The sequence below is a fragment of the Plectropomus leopardus genome, chromosome 16 (genome assembly GCF_026936395.1).
Source record: "Plectropomus leopardus strain MGB_pleo_1.0 chromosome 16, ASM2693639v1, whole genome shotgun sequence".
NCBI classification, from domain to species: domain Eukaryota; kingdom Metazoa; phylum Chordata; class Actinopteri; order Perciformes; family Serranidae; genus Plectropomus; species Plectropomus leopardus.
The window spans coordinates 5,428,735-5,447,840 of record NC_142191.1 but is presented as its reverse complement, the minus strand read 5'-3'; the positions used below and the strand labels follow the sequence as shown (position 1 = coordinate 5,447,840).

The 19,106-nt window shown below is 39.9% G+C and overlaps 1 protein-coding gene across 2 annotated transcripts in view; it reads right to left on the bottom strand.

Annotated features, from left to right (window-relative positions):
- Positions 1-19,106, bottom strand: part of plcb1l (phospholipase C beta 1-like) — a 169,325-nt gene that overhangs the window by 30,998 nt on the left and 119,221 nt on the right. For both annotated transcript variants that reach the window (XM_088089688.1, XM_042503476.2), the window contains exons 12-24: positions 16,015-16,097; positions 15,648-15,732; positions 9,809-9,983; positions 8,719-8,805; positions 8,204-8,274; positions 7,418-7,514; positions 7,186-7,270; positions 5,940-6,064; positions 5,633-5,787; positions 5,353-5,517; positions 4,868-4,967; positions 3,771-3,875; positions 3,557-3,672 (exon numbers count right to left, since the gene is read on the bottom strand). In XM_088089688.1, the coding sequence (XP_087945814.1) occupies positions 3,557-3,672; positions 3,771-3,875; positions 4,868-4,967; positions 5,353-5,517; positions 5,633-5,787; positions 5,940-6,064; positions 7,186-7,270; positions 7,418-7,514; positions 8,204-8,274; positions 8,719-8,805; positions 9,809-9,983; positions 15,648-15,732; positions 16,015-16,097 (1,449 nt within the window). The remainder of the gene's footprint in view (positions 1-3,556; positions 3,673-3,770; positions 3,876-4,867; positions 4,968-5,352; positions 5,518-5,632; positions 5,788-5,939; positions 6,065-7,185; positions 7,271-7,417; positions 7,515-8,203; positions 8,275-8,718; positions 8,806-9,808; positions 9,984-15,647; positions 15,733-16,014; positions 16,098-19,106) is intronic.

Genomic DNA, 19,106 nt, shown 5'->3' with positions numbered 1-19,106 from the left:
ATAAATATAAAATAATACTAAGTACAAATAATAAAAAAATACTAAATAAATATAAAATAATACTAACTAAAATAATAAAAAATACTAAATAAAAATAATTAAAATCATAACAACAAAATAATAAAAATACCAAAAAACCCCAAAGCAATAAAAGCAATTAAAGCACAAATAAAAGGAAATAAAATGAATAAAACATATATGAAATAAGTAAAATAAATCAATTAAAAGACGACATGTGACAGCAAGTCTAAAAGTGGGTTTTAAGAAATTATTTAAAAGAAGTCACTGATTCATCGAGCCTGATCTCTTAAGGAGGGTCGTTCCAAAGTCAAGGGGCCCTGATGGCAAAACCACAGTCACCTTTAGATTTAAGCCTCAACCAATTCCAACAAAATTCACTGAAAGTCTCCTTCTGTGTCACAAAGCCTCCAAAATCCTATTACATTGCTGAAAATACAATCACAAACGATTTTTTTTGAGGAACAAAAACCTCCAGGAGTTGTGATATCTGTGCTCAGAAGTCTTTTGTTGTACCTGAGTCCTGCAGGACAGTCTGTAGACATAGCTTTGGTAACCCACTCTGAACATTACTTCCTGTGCAGCAGATCTTAATTTCCCCTCCCTTCCTCTGAATCTCACGCTATACGTCTTATCTCTAAAATGTGTGTTACAATCCAGATCGTCTCCCTTCTCCTTTCCCCGCTCTCTCTACGTTTATCTCCACACGCTGCGCTCTGCCTTTCCATGCTCCACCACTTTCGGTGACTGTTGCCATGGCCACAGCATGAAGCAGCGCTCCGTCGGCCGTCCTCGTGGGTAATCATATCAGCTGCAAATCAGATAGAAGAACCCCCCCAGGAGCAACCCTTCTTTCCAGTCCCCTCTTGTTATAACCCGAGATAACCCCGTGTCCTTCCTCTCCTCTCACATATCAGCCCTTTTCCTGCTCCCTGTTGCACTGCGCCCACATTAATCCTTCGCTACCTGCGCTCTCTATCAAGCGCATTCAAAACGACACCGTTAACAAAGATTGCTGCTGCTTTACTCTCTGTGCAGCACTTACACAGTTACCGTTCTCCTGCTATTGCTGTAATGTTGATGGACCATCAGTGTGAAAAGTTCACAGTGAAATCTTCCCTCTGATATGTCACTGAGAACAAAGCAGAAGGTCACGCAGACAGGACTTGTTTAAACTTTCTGAGCTTCTTGGCATTTAGGTTACAAACTGCAGTCTGTGCTGAAGTTAAAGGTCACGGGCAACTCTGGTTTGATGTCATGTTGTTGGCTCATATCATGTGTTTGGGGGAATCAAATCATATATTCAGATATTCACCAGGTTTGTTAGAGTGTGCTTTCAGTGTGAGGAGTAGTTTGGAGATTCTTGGTGCACAGGACAGGGTTAGAGATAAAGGGGGAGTTTGGTATTTTTTTAACAATGACCCTATTTTCCTGTGTTTTTGTGTGTAAGTGACTAATGAGATACAGCTCGCAAAATCAGTGACTGTTTCAAACTCACTTTTACAGACTTGCTTTTATGTGATGTCACCTTTATTTATTTATTCATTCAGTGATTCATTTTTTATCCCGCTTCCTCTATTCATTTTGCTGCTCTTACTCTATTTATCCGTATCCTTGTTTTGTCCTGTTTTTACCATCTTTTCATGTTTTAATTTATCTTCTTGTTCATCTTTTTCTTATTCATCTGTTTTTATCTTCTTATCTTTGTTTTATCCCAGCTGATGTGATGTCGTTCTAAAATGATCTCTTATATTATTTATTAATCTATTTATCTATTTTTTTAAGATATATTTTTTGTGTTTTTTCAATGCCTTTATTTGAAATTTGGAAAATATAGCATGAAAAGAGGAGAGAGGGAAGGGATGACATGCAGCAAAGGGCCAAAGCCGGACTCGAACCCACGGCCGCTGCAGCGAGGACACAGCCTCTGTACATGGGGTGCCTGCTCTACCAACTGAGGCATCAAGCACCCCATTTCTTATATTATTTTTATCTTATCTTACTGTTTATTCTTATATTTTTTCAAACTTTGTTCATTTAGCACTCTAACTGCCTCTCAAGATCTGCCTGTTTTCTAACTTTGATTCCTTTTATTTGCTTTATTCTTGTCGACCTTTTATGTTCACATTTTTTCTGGCCTTGTCTGACTTTTCTGGACCTTTCTCTGTCTGGCACGTTTGTTGATGTTTATTTTTTTATGCTCTGAATTCCTGCCTTTACTTTGTCTGTCAAAGCACTTTGTAAACAACTGCTATTTAAAGGTGCTGTATAAATAAAGTTATTATTATTAATGAGAACAACAATTTTTTGTCCAGTATTGAGCGAGACAGCGAGTCAGGCTTCAACGTAACCACTTGGGGTATGTTCACACTGTGAATGACCGTCCACCAAAAGTGTTTGTTTTTGCCACTGACATGTTCAGATTGTTGTTTTAAGTGTCAAACAACATTATGGAAAGGATCCATATGGAGACAGACCTTTTTAAGAAAGGGTACGATTCTTTTAACTCAAGCAGAAACAACCCTGAAATCACTATTGTCAAATCAACCAGACTCCATTTAAACAGCTCCAAAGGTGATATACAGAAAGCCTTTGCTGGAAATGGGGTCTAGTAAACAGATTTGTAGAACAGTGTGTTGATTTTTGACATCTTGCATCTACACACTCCCTACAAACATTTAACACCTGAAAGTATGAAAGTACACAGAGTAACAATGACAGAGGAAACCAAGAATCAGAGCCTGCAGATGGATGCTGGAAGAGTTTTGATGAAATGCAGCAATTATCCAGCTACAGCTGTGGCTGCAGTGCAGTTTATCACAGTGCAACTAAGAATGAAAAATGGCCCAAACAAAAGCCTGTTGATAACATCTGTGGGGATCTGGGCTGGAAACAAGCCGTGGTTCATAATCCATCCTTTCACTACAGAACAAAGCTGCTGGCGGAGGGTTCGGCTTTAAAATGCGGTGATATTTTTTATGATTATTTTTATCACAGCGTGCAATTATCCATGTGTAATTGGTGTAAATACTTTTTTTTAATTGTTGAGTTTCCGTTTTGTTTATATTGTTCTTTTCGCTTTATTTATCTCGTACAAACCTCACTTTGATATCCCTTTGCTGCTGTAATAATGCAAATTTTCCCATTGAGGGACTAACAAAGGACTATCTTATCTTATTAAAAATCTCCTCATGCAGCTTCTGTCTACATTTCATCTTAATGCTGCAGAGAGGGAACTCCACTCTGTCTCCATCTTCTCTTTCTTTCCACCATCTGTTTTAAATTTCTAAAGCAGTTAGTTCCTGACGATGAGGCGGGTGGCCAGCTGGCCGAGGGAGCGCTCATCACAATCAGCAACTGATCAGTGGAACAAAGCTTTACACACAAAAACAATAGTGAGCACACACACATGCGGTGTCCTGCATGTGTGATGGAGAGAAGAGAGCGCGCTCGCGCACACACACACACACACACACACACACACACACACACACACACACACACACACACACACACACACACACACACACACACACACCTCTTTGTCGCCCTCCTCCTCTCCTCCCTCCTCCAGCGTGAGTGCAGCCAGCTGATTGGCTCTCTGCTCCATCAGGTTGACGTAGCGGATGGGATTGGACAGGGCTTCTATGACGTCTGAGGAACAGGAAGAAAACAGAGCAGATATTTTTTCATACTGAACATAACTCTTGACATTTCATTTTTGGTTTTTTTAATATAATCACTGGACTTACCTGCGAATGTGTCTGGTACGTAGTCCTTTACTTCTACGTACACAAACAGAGCCGGCAGAGTCAGAGACTGGTTCTTCTCGTTCCTTAGACTGATGTAGTGATAGCCTGCAGAGTCACACTGACGGTCAGTCACTTCACACGTAACAATTCAACCCACATCAGTGCAGCAAAGCATCCAGATAATCAAACACACGTCAGGAAAAACACAGCTTGTAAAAACATTTACACAAATTCTACATGTAAGTGTTTCTGCACTTCCTCTGCCCTCTTCCTAATGTTTCCATGGTTTCTGATGGTGTATTTTTAAAATGTAAGTGCTTATATGCTTTTGCTTTTTCATATTTTCTCTATTCTCAACCTGGTGAAGAAAAGTGGAATTAAAGGAATACTTCATCCTCCGCATGACAGTTTGCATATCAATTACTCACCCCATCTTACATTGAATTTGTGCAGAAAAATTAGTTTTCTCGCATGCCTCCGCGGGGAACAAAGAATGAATAGGGGTCAAGTTTAACAACAGCAAAACTACATCGAAAAATCAGTGTACAAACTCTCAGCCCACTCCTTAAGTATAATCCAAGTCTCGTTTTTCCACTCATGTGTTTGGTACTTCCCAAACAGCCTTTTCTGATGGGGAACTGAACAAAAACTGAATCTTTGCTATGCTCTCTTCAAAGCAAGGCTCCATTGACAAAAACTGAAGTTTTATGTCGCTGAACACAGGATCTGCTGGTATACTGCTGCCTCCATCTGTTTGTTTGTTTGTGTTATTGTGTGACTTTGGTAAATCCAAACTAACGCTTTAAAACAACTAAGTCACACAGGAACCCAAACTAACTGATCGAGGCAGTATATAGTTTTACTGTTGTTAAATCCTTGTTGTTGACTCTTACGACTTCAATTTATCAATAATTTTCTCTATTCTTCCTTCACTTAGGCATGTGAGAAAAACAAAGTTTTCTTTGCAAATTCAACGTAACACGAGGTGAGTAACTGATATATAAGACCATTTGGGCAGAAAAGTGTAGTCATCACATTGAAATGAGTTTTTAGATAATCGGCTACAGTAAGAGCTGTGTTGAACAAATCTTCGTCACCTGGACGGATGGCTGAAACAGGAATGATGCGATGGCCGATGAACTTCCCTCCTTCTTCAAACACGGCTATCCTTAATGATGCAAGTGTGGGCAAAACAACCTGGAGAAAATGTATAAAATGTACTTATTTTTACATGAAAATTACACCACTATATTGCTGTTTTGCTACATTTTCCTGTGGAAATATTTCATGTTTTTTATTCCATGTGATTCCATTGCTTAAACCTTTTAGTTGCTACCTTGTGCAATTATAAATGTAAGTCCATATACCGTGTATGCCTGTTCATTTCCAGAATTGTGTTTGTTTCAGTACCCTAAGTGAGCTCACAAAATCAAAAGACATTGATACAATTTCTTATTGAAAGCGCCTCAAATTTGATTTCATGCTTTAGGACATAGAGTCACGATGAATTTGTGTTTGCAGCAAATTTGTTCTCTGCATTGTGGAAAGATATACTGAAAGCTAAAGAAAAAAAATGTCTGACCTTCTTGAAGACAATGGCCTCCTCTTCCCAGACCGGGTTGATGGCGTTGCCTTGAGACGTCTTGGTCTTGAACGCTTTTCTCTTGGTGTCCACCGGTAAACCAAACATGTCGATCTCCACGTACGTGCCTACTTTCTTATCTGACAGGAACTGGCCTGAGATGATCTGGACGGACAGAACAGGAAAAAAACAAGAAAGCAAGAGAGAGAAAAATGATCAAACACACTGCAACAGCATAGAAAAACACAAAAAGACAACACAAACATACACACACACACACCTTCACAGACAGTGTGTTGGCTACAATCCCGTCCACTGTGCTCTCAGTGAAAGGGTCAAAGTGTTTGTCCGGCCGCCGCATAAACTCCGGTTTGAGCCTGTAGCCACATTTCCCGTTGTACTCATACATGCCCAAATTCAACTGCATGGACAAATCTGTGGAGTGATGACAGAATAACATGAGTTTACTTTAATATCATTTATTTTAATTATCCAGCATTTAAAACATGAAGACAAAATGTGAAGGAATAAGGCATTTACACTATTTAAAATTCTAAATTAAAATGTCTTTCATTATCCTCGCTCACCGATGGTTTGGAAGTTGAGAGCCACCAGCTGACAGCCGGCGTTCCAGAAGAGCTGAGGGTTGTAGTTGGATGAATCCACTCGGGTGCCTTTAGGGTAAATCCTGCTCAGCTGCAGTTTGTTGTATCTGAACAGACGCGGTTAAGGACAATGCTGCAACGCCTGCATTAGAAAATACAACTGGTACTGTTAATACTACCACTAATGCTCACTACTAACTACTGCTACAACTGTACTACTGAGGGGAGAAGAGCGAAGACTTATTTCAGGTAATACTGAACCCAACCATCATTTCATGTGTGCATGAAGCTGCATATATATGTATTAAATGTTTTAACACCTGTATGGTGTAAAAAGACATTAGAAAAAGCATAAATCAGGAATAGCAAATGATTTATTTACATAATATAAGTGCCTCAGAATAACTGCTGAATGCTGACAAAACTTTGTTTCCATTTAAATTCAAAGAAAATTACAGCTAAATTCAAACAGTGTCACAGTTTACAAGTCTCCCTGTCTTTAACATTTCAGAAGACGGGCACGTAATAATTAATTTATTTCTTTCTGAAAGTGAGGCTGAATATTTTGGGACACTACAGTGTAAAAGAGTAACTTTATTTAATATTTATTGAAGAAAAAATCATCATATTAGGCAAAATCCTTTTTGTCTCAAATCAAATATTACAGTATAACCAACAGGAGACCATGTATACTGTGAGAAGTGGTTTTGGAGACATTTGACATCAAAAGAGTTAAAAATTACTGATAATGTTTTTAGTATCTCTTTTTAGAGTTGCACTTTGTAGACCGTCTCTCTGCATACATCAACGCAAAACTCTATGTATATCATTATTAAGTCATTATTACTTTTTTTGAAAGAGTTTTGGGGGTCGTTTTTTGCATTAAATGACAGGACAGCTGAAGATTGACAGGAAAGATTGGCGAGAGAGAAAGAGGGGGGTGACTTTTAGCACAGAGCCACATGTTGGAATCAAACCCGGCTGCTGCCTGGGACTCATGGAGACGCACGCTCTACCAGGTGAGCTGGAGGTCGCTCCATCTCATCATTTCTTTTATTAACAAGATGATTCCACATGAGTGAAGTGAAGAAGAGCAGATGACCATGAGGAATGTAATGAGATGTGATGCAGTTTTAGCACTGCAGCCACAGCTCGGAGAACAGAATACAAATCAGATTCAAAGATTGTGATTTAAATTAGGGAAAAAAGTAAAACTGAAAAAGGATACTCCACAAACTCCACAGGAGATTTGGTCAGTTGCTCCAACGCTTTGGTCTCTACGAAGGACGACATCTGGTAGCTGCGATTGATCTCTGCGGGCAGATGCATATAAAAAAGACATCATTACTACAGAGCTGATGTGTGGAGTCGACATTTATTTTTTAAGGGTTTTTATCCAATACTTAGCTTGTTCAGTAAGTTAATTTGCATGTAAATGCCTTCAGCTATGTCTTACTCACTTTTGGAAGCCTCAAAGCTGTTAAACTTGACTGGCTGGATGTAGATGACCAGGTTGGACATTTCCTCTGTGGCAAAAGCCTCACTGCCTGCTGTGCCCTGTGTACGGAAACACATACACAAATACAAAAGTCTAAATATAATGCAGCACGAAGCTTTAAAAGTATACAGGGATCCCACATATTTTCACAGACAACATTTTCAAAAATTATTTTTGACTTTTTAAGGACCCATAATAAAACTTTTGATGATTTATTCTAATTCCATAACTTTCCAGACCTGTAAAAAAAGCTTGATAAATTACATGACTTTTGGGTCTACTATGCAGAAATTTCCAGTTGCTATTTGTAAACAATAAACCAGCAAAAGCCAAGTCAACCTAAGATTCAGTCTTGTTCGTTATATTTATGCATTTTTTCTGTGCAGTGTCTCTGCAGATAGAAATACCAACACTCACTTATAGTGAGTCATAAGTGTTGATTGAGAGGCATTACTTCTGTATAAGTGTATATAGACTTTTTTGGAAAATCCTCCAGAGTATACCTGCAACAAAAGATTTTTTATAATCCTTGAAAACAACGAGAAGGATGTGTCATGACAAAATAATCTCTGAAGACCTATTATTCAGGATTTTGGAGACACATGAAAAGAAATAAAAAGCATTATTATATATGTACACTAGAGGGCAGCATCAGCACATAACAAGCAAATAGTAATGCTGTATAGATCTGCATTATTACTATTTTTGTATTAGTTTTTGAACTGAATGACATTTATAAGATACACACCTCATCCATTGAGCCTTTTTTACAGTCATCATCATCGTCATCTTCATCTTCACTTTCTGCCTCCACCTCACCTGAAATATGAGTCACAAGTATGGTCACAGATAAACACCATAAATGAAGCTAAACGAACCAAAGCTAAACGTGTGCAAACTGAAATGACATTTCCACATGTTTATGCTAAATGTTATGCAGACTGGTTTGAAATCTAATTAATTATAATAAAACTAGTTTTAATGTGGGATCAGTTGAATCTATTACATCGACAGAAGGGACACAAATAACCTCACACTGACAGCTCCAAACCCCGGAGCTCGTAGTGACTGAGGAAATTAATTTTAATATTGTTCTGGTCGAGCTGACCCATCCTCTGCGCCCACATAATGAGAAATCTTCTAAAGATTTCCCACCAAATCTGAGGTCACACTGACTGAGGAAATTAATTTGAGCGGCGTGATGGTCGAGCTCTGCTAAAGCTTCCCCGCAGAGTCTGAGGTTGTGTTTTGTGCATGACTCACCAATAGACTTTCTGCCCTGTGGCCTCAGGCTGAGCTCGGCACCCTCCGAAGGCTGCGAGGAATCTGCCATCTCCTCTTTGGTCGAACCTGTGTGGAAAAAAACCAAAATCATCAGCAGTAATTAACAGCTTGGAAAAATCTGATGTATATTGAAAGGCTCTTCAGGAAATTTAGAAAGACATTTGGGATGTACTTTGTGGAGAAAACTACCCTCACAGCTTTCCCCAAATAATATCCCACTTAATTTTATCTATTTTAATATTTTTAATAAAGTGCTATTTCCCAGGATATGATAATATTTCTAAATATTTTTATTTTTTTTTTTTGAAGAGCCACAGATGTCACTGTGCCCCAACTTACAAAACCAATTTCTCCTTTTATTTAAGAGTCAAACACTTGTGCTGCCTTTTGTCGTACATCAGGGGGCAGTGTGTGTTAGTGTAAGCATGAAGCTGCAGCTCAGCTTCCACAGAGACCTAAAGGTGATGGATTGCAAAGTCTATCGCAAGTTACAACTGAATGATACCCTTTATGTACAAACATAAATAAATACTGGGAAATGTAGAGTGCAAAAAAAGGATATGCAAACACACACACACACACACACACACACACACACACACACACTAGAAGAACACGTGCAGTGTAGCCAACTCCAATGCAGATATTAAAGATTCAGAAAAACTAAAATCAGAGAGCAGCTGTGAAAATATAAAACTCCATAAATTCAGACATATAAAAGTTCCACAGGCAGTTATACACACACAGCGGCATGCACACACACAACACACTGACAGCCACTACTGGCCCGTGTTTAAGACGCCCCAGTGACTAGCAGTGTATACGCCTGACAGGGAGTGTATGCACCAGCCAATAATACCTTCAGCTGATGGAGAGGGCCATGAAAATGATGAATGATAAACAATAGCTCTGTTTCGCTCCAGAGATTCAGTTTCTGGATGGCGTAGAGGTGCTGGTCCATATTACAGATGGACCCTGACGGTCAGGCTACATTTTACATCTGAAACATCATAGCTCAATGGTCCCAGTGTGACTTGATGTTTGCAGGATGTGACTGTGTGTGCCGTACCTGCGCTGGGGGAGGAGGGCTCACACACGCTGGAAGAATCGCTGTAGGTGTTGGAAACCTGCTCCGACAGTTTCTTCTTGGTGCTCCCGTCTGTCTTGTGGTGTTTCTTCTTGTTCTTCACCAAGATCTTCCCCATCAGCTCCATCGGGCTCGGCAGCGGCACGCCGGACTCCAGCTGAACGGGAGGAAGAAGGAACACAGAGGTCATAAAAATGATAAGATCACGTAAAACTAGAGTTACTGCCGAGCAGCTGTACGCTTCCACGAACCAGTCAAGTTGCATTTACAGTTAACATTCGTGTCTGAGCATACAGTAAAAAATGTATACAATCAGCACCGTTTCAAGGTGGATACCAAAGATTAATGTCACCAATTCAGCATCTGACCGAATGTCTCCCCTCCTGAGTTATGACATTGAAAAATGCCCAGAATTTTTTTTCTGCCGAACATTGCACAGTAAAGTCGACATTTGACCATTTGGATATAAAATGTCCTTACTTCATTTATTTCTCTTATTAGACTCGTGTGACATTTTGTCACAATTTGTGTATGAATTCTTGCTTCCTGCCACAAACAGTTATGTGAGGTCACAGTAACTTTGACCCTTGACCTTCAACCACCAAATCCTAATCAGTTCATCCTTGAGTTCAAGGGGACGTTTGTGCCAGTTTTGAGGAAATTACCTCAAGCCCTTCTGGAGATATTACATGAGAATGAAAGCCCGTTCTCATTTGAAACTCGACAAGTAGCCCTGCTCTGTCAGTGCTTTTATCATAAGAGCGTGTCGCCAAAAGGCACCTTTCATGTGCACATGGAATGACACCCAACGGGTGGCCGGACGGCACCTGCTGCATCAGCCCTATATGCGCAGAAGTGACGTCACATGAGACAGAAACTGTTACGTGCCAGTCGGCATCAGGATGCAACGCTGCCAGTAATGATGCAATATAAAGAGCCCAAGACAGCAGGAAGGGAGGTGGATGGATCTCAATAACCTGGACTTTGTTTTGGGAGTCTGGTGTTTCCTCTTGACTGAATGTGATGTTTTTTTCTCCACCTCAGCTTATTTGTGTCTTTGTTGCCTGAGCCTAACCACCCACGCTGTTGTTGCACATATTGTTACCTAGACACAATCATGTGCCAAATCATCCCACCATGTGCATTTGTTGACATCTTGTTAGCGGCACACCAGAGCGTAAACAAAAAAGGATACCTAACTCATGACATGTGGACTCGGAAATCCAAAGCTGCAATATTTTATGAGTTGGGATGCGAATGTGTTTTACAAACGGATGAAAAGTCACCTTTACTTGATCGAACCAAATAGGTTGAGTCGAAGTGAACATTTGCTCCAAATCATTTTTTTTTTTAAAGTTGCTCTTGAGAAATCACGCTCAAAAGAATGAGACAGATGAGGTCACAGTGATTTTGACCTTAAACCACCAAAATTAGTTTGTACCAAATTTGATGAAATTCCCTGAAGGTGTTTTGAGATATCACATTCAGAGAATAGGACGTCTGTAGAGATGTGCAGACAGACGGACAGACTGAAAACATAACGCTTCAGGATAAGATGATTGCAGCCACAGAGGCATGAAAAGAAAGATGAAAACACAAGTTCATGAGAGAGGTTTTTACAGAATGAAGTAATACTCAGTTGAATGGACGCACAATCGGTTAGAGGAAACTGTTTCCGCAAGAGAAAATTCTGAAAACAAATACTTTCAAGTTCCAAAATGTTCCTTTGTGGCTAAGGAATGTGCCATTACAGCCATATTTTACAGTTTGGAGACAAATTAGCTCATTACAGGAAGAAAACACTGACGCTGTTTACTGGAGTGAGTAATTCAAAATGTAGATTTATGGCAGTTTTAGAAAACAAAATCTTGCTCAAAATTCACCATGGAAGAATCTGCTTAGCTGAGCTTGTTAGTGACCGTGAGGATGGGCACGGAGCATTACACACTCTGTTGATGTAACAGCTCCAAAGTTTACACTTTCAACACTAAAATCAGCTTCCTGGGGGGAAACTGAGCGTTAAACACAAATATTCTCCCCCTCAAGGGAGCTGGCTGGAAGTAGGAAGATCTCTGATTTATTTATGGGGTACACTGCTTTTGGATCACAGTGTTTAGGGATATTAATAATGCATTATGGAGGAAGTCAGCAGTGATGTTGAATAAACTCGCATACACTCACAACCCGCAGAGTTTACAACTTATCAGCTATAAACATAACCAAACTTTAAAGGTTTCCTACTTTTACTGTCTTTAAAGAGCAGGGAAACCGTGATTCATACACCAATCTTAAGCCAAGAATTTCCATCCACTAGCCCACTTTCTCAGCTGCCACACGCTTCCATCTACATGTTTTTACTGTTGTTATTGGGAAGTGATACACTAATGATCAGACGTCCTGTTTGCCTTGGCTTCACTCAAACAATGCCACTTACATGGAACCAGTGCAGCCCTGGATGTGACACACCACGTGTCCATGAAAGCCATGAAATGAAACTACAATTACTACAAAAAAAAGGTGAAAACATTGTTCCAGTAGTTTCTAGGACTATAAACTCTGCTTCTTAGCACTTTCAAGCCTGAACATTTGGCTGGTGGTAGAGAGCAACTTAGTACATTTACTCAAGTACTGTACTTAAAGGTATATTATGCAGGTTTTCAAAAAAAATTAACAAACAAAAAACAACATATGGACTGATACAAAAGTAATTCCTCTCAATAATCACATACGAGCCACAATGTGTTTCAGGTGTCTGTGAAACCTCAGTTTCTGGCCGCCATCGGTACATTATCAGGTCATTGAACTTCAAAGCTTTACATGTACCTCTTGCAAGATTTTCCATTACGAGACCTGTTTTAGAAAAGGTGGAATAGACTTTTACATTTGGAAGTACTGCCTGTTTATATTCTTGTTTGTATAACTGCAAGAGAGCTGTAGCCTTTGATAAAAGGTGTATCATCTTAAATTAGTTTAAAGCTGTTTTCCTGCTATAGGTCATCAGTATTGATGGATACTGAATATTGCTACTTATGTTAAACATTTTCACATTTTCCAAAGGTAAAATCGGTTTTGAACATGCTCTTGGAATATGAAAACCAATGGACAATGACAAATTAATAGCGGTCGAGTAGGGACAGGGGAAAAGTTTTTTTAACATGCTGTTCTAGATACTGTACATATGTGTGTGTAGATGGTGTAGATGTTTGTCAGAGTTGGTTTTGATGTATCGGTTTACTTTTTTTGTTAAAAAGGACAATAACTACTGTTAACAAAGTTGTTTTCCTGCTAGCCCCTATAGCTCCAAAAACTTCTGCTCGCTCTTCTGCCCACACGATCTTCAGTCCTGCCTGCTTCCTAAATGTGCGAGTGCATTTCGCCTCGCCAGTTCTGCTCTGTCTGCAGCTTTAAACTAAGCCTCGACAAAACTGAGCAAACTGCACGTAAAATAGCTTTATTTCTCAACATATTTCTTCAACGGTTATAATGAAACAGTCTGGCAATACAGCCTTCATCAGCATAATGAATGCGGTGATGAGAGCCATATAACAAACAAGCAAACATGTTCATGGCAAAGTAATTTCAGCTAATTTTTTTGGGGAAAGAGCAGACTGTTCTCAGTTTAATTGAAACAAACAAACAAACATTGTCTCTCTTATTCAACATGTTTTGTGGAGTGGAGACACAAGGGGAGCTCGGATTTCTCAGAAAACTGTAATCCTCTTTATTCTCACCTTAGGCTCAGCCGAAACCAATCTAGCTATATTACCCTATCTGCCCCTGCCCCTATGGACTCACGGAGGCGATATCCCATTTGATACGCTGTATACACGGCTGTGTCGACGCCAGAGGGGAGTGGCTGTCATTGCACTCACCTTTCCCAGTTATTACATGCTCAGTGGTAGAAATCTGATTCCTCAATGGCACTTTTCCTTTCTGTCTCTCTCTCTAACTTCTCCCTTGGTGTCTGTCTCCTCATATCTCTCTTGCTCCCTCAGCCACTCCATTCGAAAGGCTTCCCCCTGATAATACTTCAATGTCAAATCCAGTCAGAAGGAAACTGGGAACTTAAGCTGCACTACAGCGTTATATCAGCAGGGACAAGGCATCCCTAGCGAATATCACAGGGTATGTTGAAGCACACATTGGATGTATATATGTTTTCATGTGTTTCCCCAGACGCTTTGTGAGGCGGCGGAGCGAGAGTTTATGCGACAAGTGTCTAACATTTGCCTCACGTAATAGCCTGCGTCATTACACACAAAGACGCTAGCGGTGGCGGGGGGAACAGAGTTTGGCCACAAAGAGACAAAGCAAGCTTTTGACTGGTAGCCATGGCAACAGAGGAGAGACAGATAAAGGGCCGCCAAGAAAAGCCACGTTTAGATTACAGCGTAAAACACTTCCATTTAATCTTACACGGCTGTCATTTGCAGTCTTTCCCGTGATAACAGAGAGTCGATGCAGGGGAGTAAAAACGACCGCGGGAGGAATCATTAAAAGTTTCCACGGCACGTAAATAGCCACAGGTATGCGTGCGTCTGTGATTGAAAAACAGGAGGGACAGAAAGGGGGAGATGAAGTCTAGGAGGCCATTTAGGAGCGTGCCAGGAGTGACAGAAAGAGGAAAAACAGCAACAACACATTTTGCCAGGTGCTAGGGGACATGTCGATATGGTGCTGCTGGTGAGACAGATGGAGAGAGGGAGAGGACAGAGAGAAATGAGAGTGTGAGACCACTTCTTAAATCAGCATCTCTACATGTATGGCAGCCATTCTATTTGAACATCATTCATTTGTTTTAGGCTGGATTGCACCAACAAGGATTAACTTTTCAACCTGATTAAATCATAGTTTAAGTTGAAATTCTTTTGCACCAAACTTAGCTAAACATTAAGAAAGATGAAAGTAAAACCTCTCTTAAATCTCAGTTCAGTTTTTACACCAAAAGTAGAATAACATTTTTTCACAGGTCTCTAAAGCACTAAGACGCTCCTTCTGAATAACTTTCATCATTACCAAAACAAAGTCTTAACCTTGAGTTTTTAATTCTTAAAAAGCTTTAAAATTCTACAAATTTTCTTAGAAATTTGTCACTAGGAGCAACTTTCTGTATGTGTCGTGAATACGGCTTCAGGAATGTAATCAACAGGAAGATGGATGGTCACAAACCATCAAAAAAAGCTGAACTGCTTGAATTTTTGCGCCAGGAGTGGCATGAAGTCACCCTGCAGCCGTTTGAAAAAGCATGCCAAGATGCATGACCTGTGGTTTGACATTTTTGGTTAATTCCACCAAACAGTGACTGAACTCTTCCTAAGATAAAATCCGAGATCTTGTTTTTGTAGCGTTATTGAAGGTCTGAAAAGACTGCCTCTATCTTTTTGTTATTTTGAGGAGTAGTTATTTTCTGCAAATAAATCCTCCAAACTAAAATATTTCCATTTAAATATTGGAAGAAATGTTCTCAGTGGTTTATAGAATAAAACGAGAACTGTTCTTTTTACTCAAGCACACACCTATAAATAATTGAACCAAGAAACTGGTATTTTTTTGGAGGTCTCTCTCTTTTATTCAGAGCTGAATATGTCGGTGTGCAGTAAGTTGTAAGCCTCCTGAATGTATATCTGAATGGGCAGCCGGCTGACCACTAGTGTTCAAGGACATTTCATTGGTGCACTCGTCTGTGCGGTAATCTGAGCTGAATCCCTCGCTGCTGGCCATGTCGTATGTGTGTTTTAGAAAGAGAGACAGCAACAGGGAGACCATGAGTGTGAATGTATGTGTGAGTGCATGCACATGTGTGAGCATCATATGTACTCACAGGATATTTCTCCAGAGGGTCTGTCAGTAATGCGTCTCCAAATATTGACCGGCAGTACTCTGCCATCTTAGCCTGCTGCTTCGGTCTGTAAGTCATCACACACAAAAACAAACACAGACACACATTATCATGGTTTCTCTGCTAAATATAAATATACACTGAATACATATGTTGCTCCTAAGGTACCTCTGGGAGCCATTCAAACATAAAAAGAGAATTTTCTCCCTAAAGCTAAGTCGATGTCTACACAGCTGATACACACAAAAGGGCTGATTGGGCCTATCGATGACAGACAGAGCTGATCAATAAGGTCAACACTGATTCTGTAGACTTTGAACGCCTGATTTAAAACAATCTGCTGACTTACGAGTCCACGTGGTTCTCAAAAGACAGGATGATGGGGAAGGGCGAGGTCTTGAAGGCACACTCTGCTATAGCCTCGATCACCTCCTAAAAACACAAACATAAAGAAAAACAGTCACTGCTAGTTTCAGACCAACGCAGTTTTCACGGCAAGTGCCCTTGTGCCTTTCAGTGCACCCATGGGTGTGTAGTTCTTAAAATGAGTTGTAGTCAAGCACATTTTTGGCGTTTTGCTATTTTTAGGCAGCAGAAAGCGATTGACCAACAAAAACCTGGTCTTAGGTCAGAATGGAGTAATAAAGGATGCATTATTAAGACGATGCACCTACACAGGTGGGTTCACAACACTTGTACACACAAAGAGACGTACACGTGGAATACCAGTGAGTGAAATAAAAGATTGTCAATGAGGAAAATATTAAGCACATTCTCTAAAATGTGAACATAGCAGAGATCAGAGCAGAGCTGCAGAGCTGCTGTCTGACTCCACATTAGAAATGATGCTGTGCGCTTTTACACACAGAGCAGCATAACTTGGCTGCACAATATTTGATGCAATGATATTACTGCTCTTACTCACAGCCTGTATGTAAAGAAGGACGACATGGCAGCTCCCTAACAGAGCGCCTTAATAATGGGTCCTAAATCAAATCACTTAGCATTTCAGCACCTCTGGTTCCTTTGTCTGTAAGTCAATGAGTTTTTTGGATTGAGGTTAGAGGTCTGAGGTTAACAAAAGAGACTTTCACGTTTTGTTAAACAACATTAAATACATCAGTAAATACCCCACTTGCAAACTTTGTAGCTTTTATGCATCGCAAAAAAGGCGGTTGCGAACAAGTGGCTACATGAGACTAAAGATCATCAACACACAGAGCCGAACCGAACACGGCTTTACAGCCTCGTAGTGGTCATGATGCTAAATCATGCAACAGTGGTGTAGTTTGTTTACAGCATAATGTTAGCTTTTACCTCTGGCTATTTCATTGATACTATAGAAACCCAGTATCTGAGATACCTTGGCTTCATTTTACTACAGTGAGAGAAAGTAGAGATGCAATGTCCATCTTTATATACAGTCTATGCTCTTACTGCATCTCTCTCAGCAGAAAACAGCTTGCTTCTCCAATTTGTTGAATCCCCCATGTAAATAGCAGTTAACAAGCTGCAGGCCGCCTGGCTTTTAAAGGAATGGAGATGACACTTGGTTGAACTCGTGGCCAAAACACACCTAGGATTAATTAAGGCTCTATATTCAGCCCTTTTGCCCATTGTGCCTTACTCTGCACTCAAATTATGTATCGTTTAACTTGAAAAAATGGAGTTGAACACGCCCTAAATGAAATTATGCCATGTACTTTAGATCACATGCTATACTGTAGACTGTTTAAATAGTTTTCAGTGAATGCCACTGTTTGTTTATGCGATAACTTGCTGTAGAGCCGAGCTCATATTCCAGCCAGAGTTATATCAGTTTATCATGATATCATTTCCTACATTTCCTCGAACGCCTGAGAGCCTCCTGCAGAGAACATGCCCGAACGTGTTGACATCAATAACCCTAGGAGAGAACAAGCGTGATAAGACAGTAGTACAAAAACTAAATTACACTCCGCCCTCACTCTAAATGCAACATGTTATCTGGCTGCATGGTGTACTGCAGCTACTGATGCTGGAAGAATAATGCTGTTGTGTGTATCGAATACTTGTATGCGTGTGTGTGCAGAATGTCAATTCTCTTTTCTGTTTGATAATGTGAAAGGAAATCTTTTAAGTATATCGTAAATTGCAGTGTGTTCACTCATTCATGTCTTGCAAATTTCTGCATGGATATGTTTACGGAAATGGGAGCTGAGCTGTGAAGTGGTGTCGGCGCCCGACTCCAGTGAGGACAGTTCAACATCTGATATCGGATTTCTAAGCCACTGATTGTCTAAGTCAATTACATTGTCATTAACAACAGTGTCAGTTCAGTTAATGCCTTTATTTCCATTTTCTCCATCTCCTCCAATAAAAATCTTAGTCTGTAACTCTACACTCTCCATCTGTGGCTCTGTCTCTCAAAACTCTTTTTGTATTTCACTCTCACGGTAATTCCATTAAGCTTGTTCTACTTCTTTTGTTACTCTCATTAGAACTAAATTTCCTTGATCAATCAATCCACTCACCTCCCTCTCTTTTTCTCCTGACACCTACCATGCCCTTAAAATTTTCACACCCTCCTCCTCCAATAAAAACATTCTTTCTCTTTGTCTCCTCATCTTCGGAGACTTCAATTAAGCGCTCCTCAGCGCTTCACTTTAGAGCCATTCAGCGCGTCCCAGTCCTTTACGATGTGCCATCTGCTGAATGCATGCTCCACTTTCTGTTTATCCCACTTCTTATTCAACTCTGCTTTCCTCCGTACTTTTATTTTCTGTCTGACTCTGTATCTGTCTGCTTTTCTGTCTGTGTGTGTACATAATATTTATTTCAGTTATAATCCTTGAGCATTTTTTTCAGCAGTCGTTTCTTTTTGTTTACATTCACAGGAAAACGATGCATGCATGTAATACAATGTTATCTCATTGCTAACAGCCTCACCGTTTACAGTTTGCTCTCTTTACATCGTGTCAGAGTTGTATTATGTTACTGCTTATGCCAACAGATCATTTCCTACCACCACTACGTAACATTAAGGGTATAAAATAAGCATAATAAGAGGTGGCTTAGGACATGTTAGCACTGACATGAACTCTACAAAACAGGTTCATCAGCACCACAAAACAAAATGTCATTTTGTGTGGAAAATGATTTGCATTGTTGCAGTTATTACTGATAAATTTCTTTACGAAAACAACCCGAGGTTGTTTGGCTGCACTGTAAACAGAAACATAATTTGTTTTTCTATTGTGTTTGTGTTTGTATATCATTTTAAAGCCATATCCAGCCCTCGATAAAACTGTTTTAGAACGTTGCAGGGAAAAAATGCAGGGGTAAGAACTACTTCATGTTTTTGGATTTTCATTAACATATACTGTATATACAGTAGCCAAAACAATGGATATTCAAACCATTGCCTGGAAAACAGTTTTCCTCATTTCATTATTTTCCCAA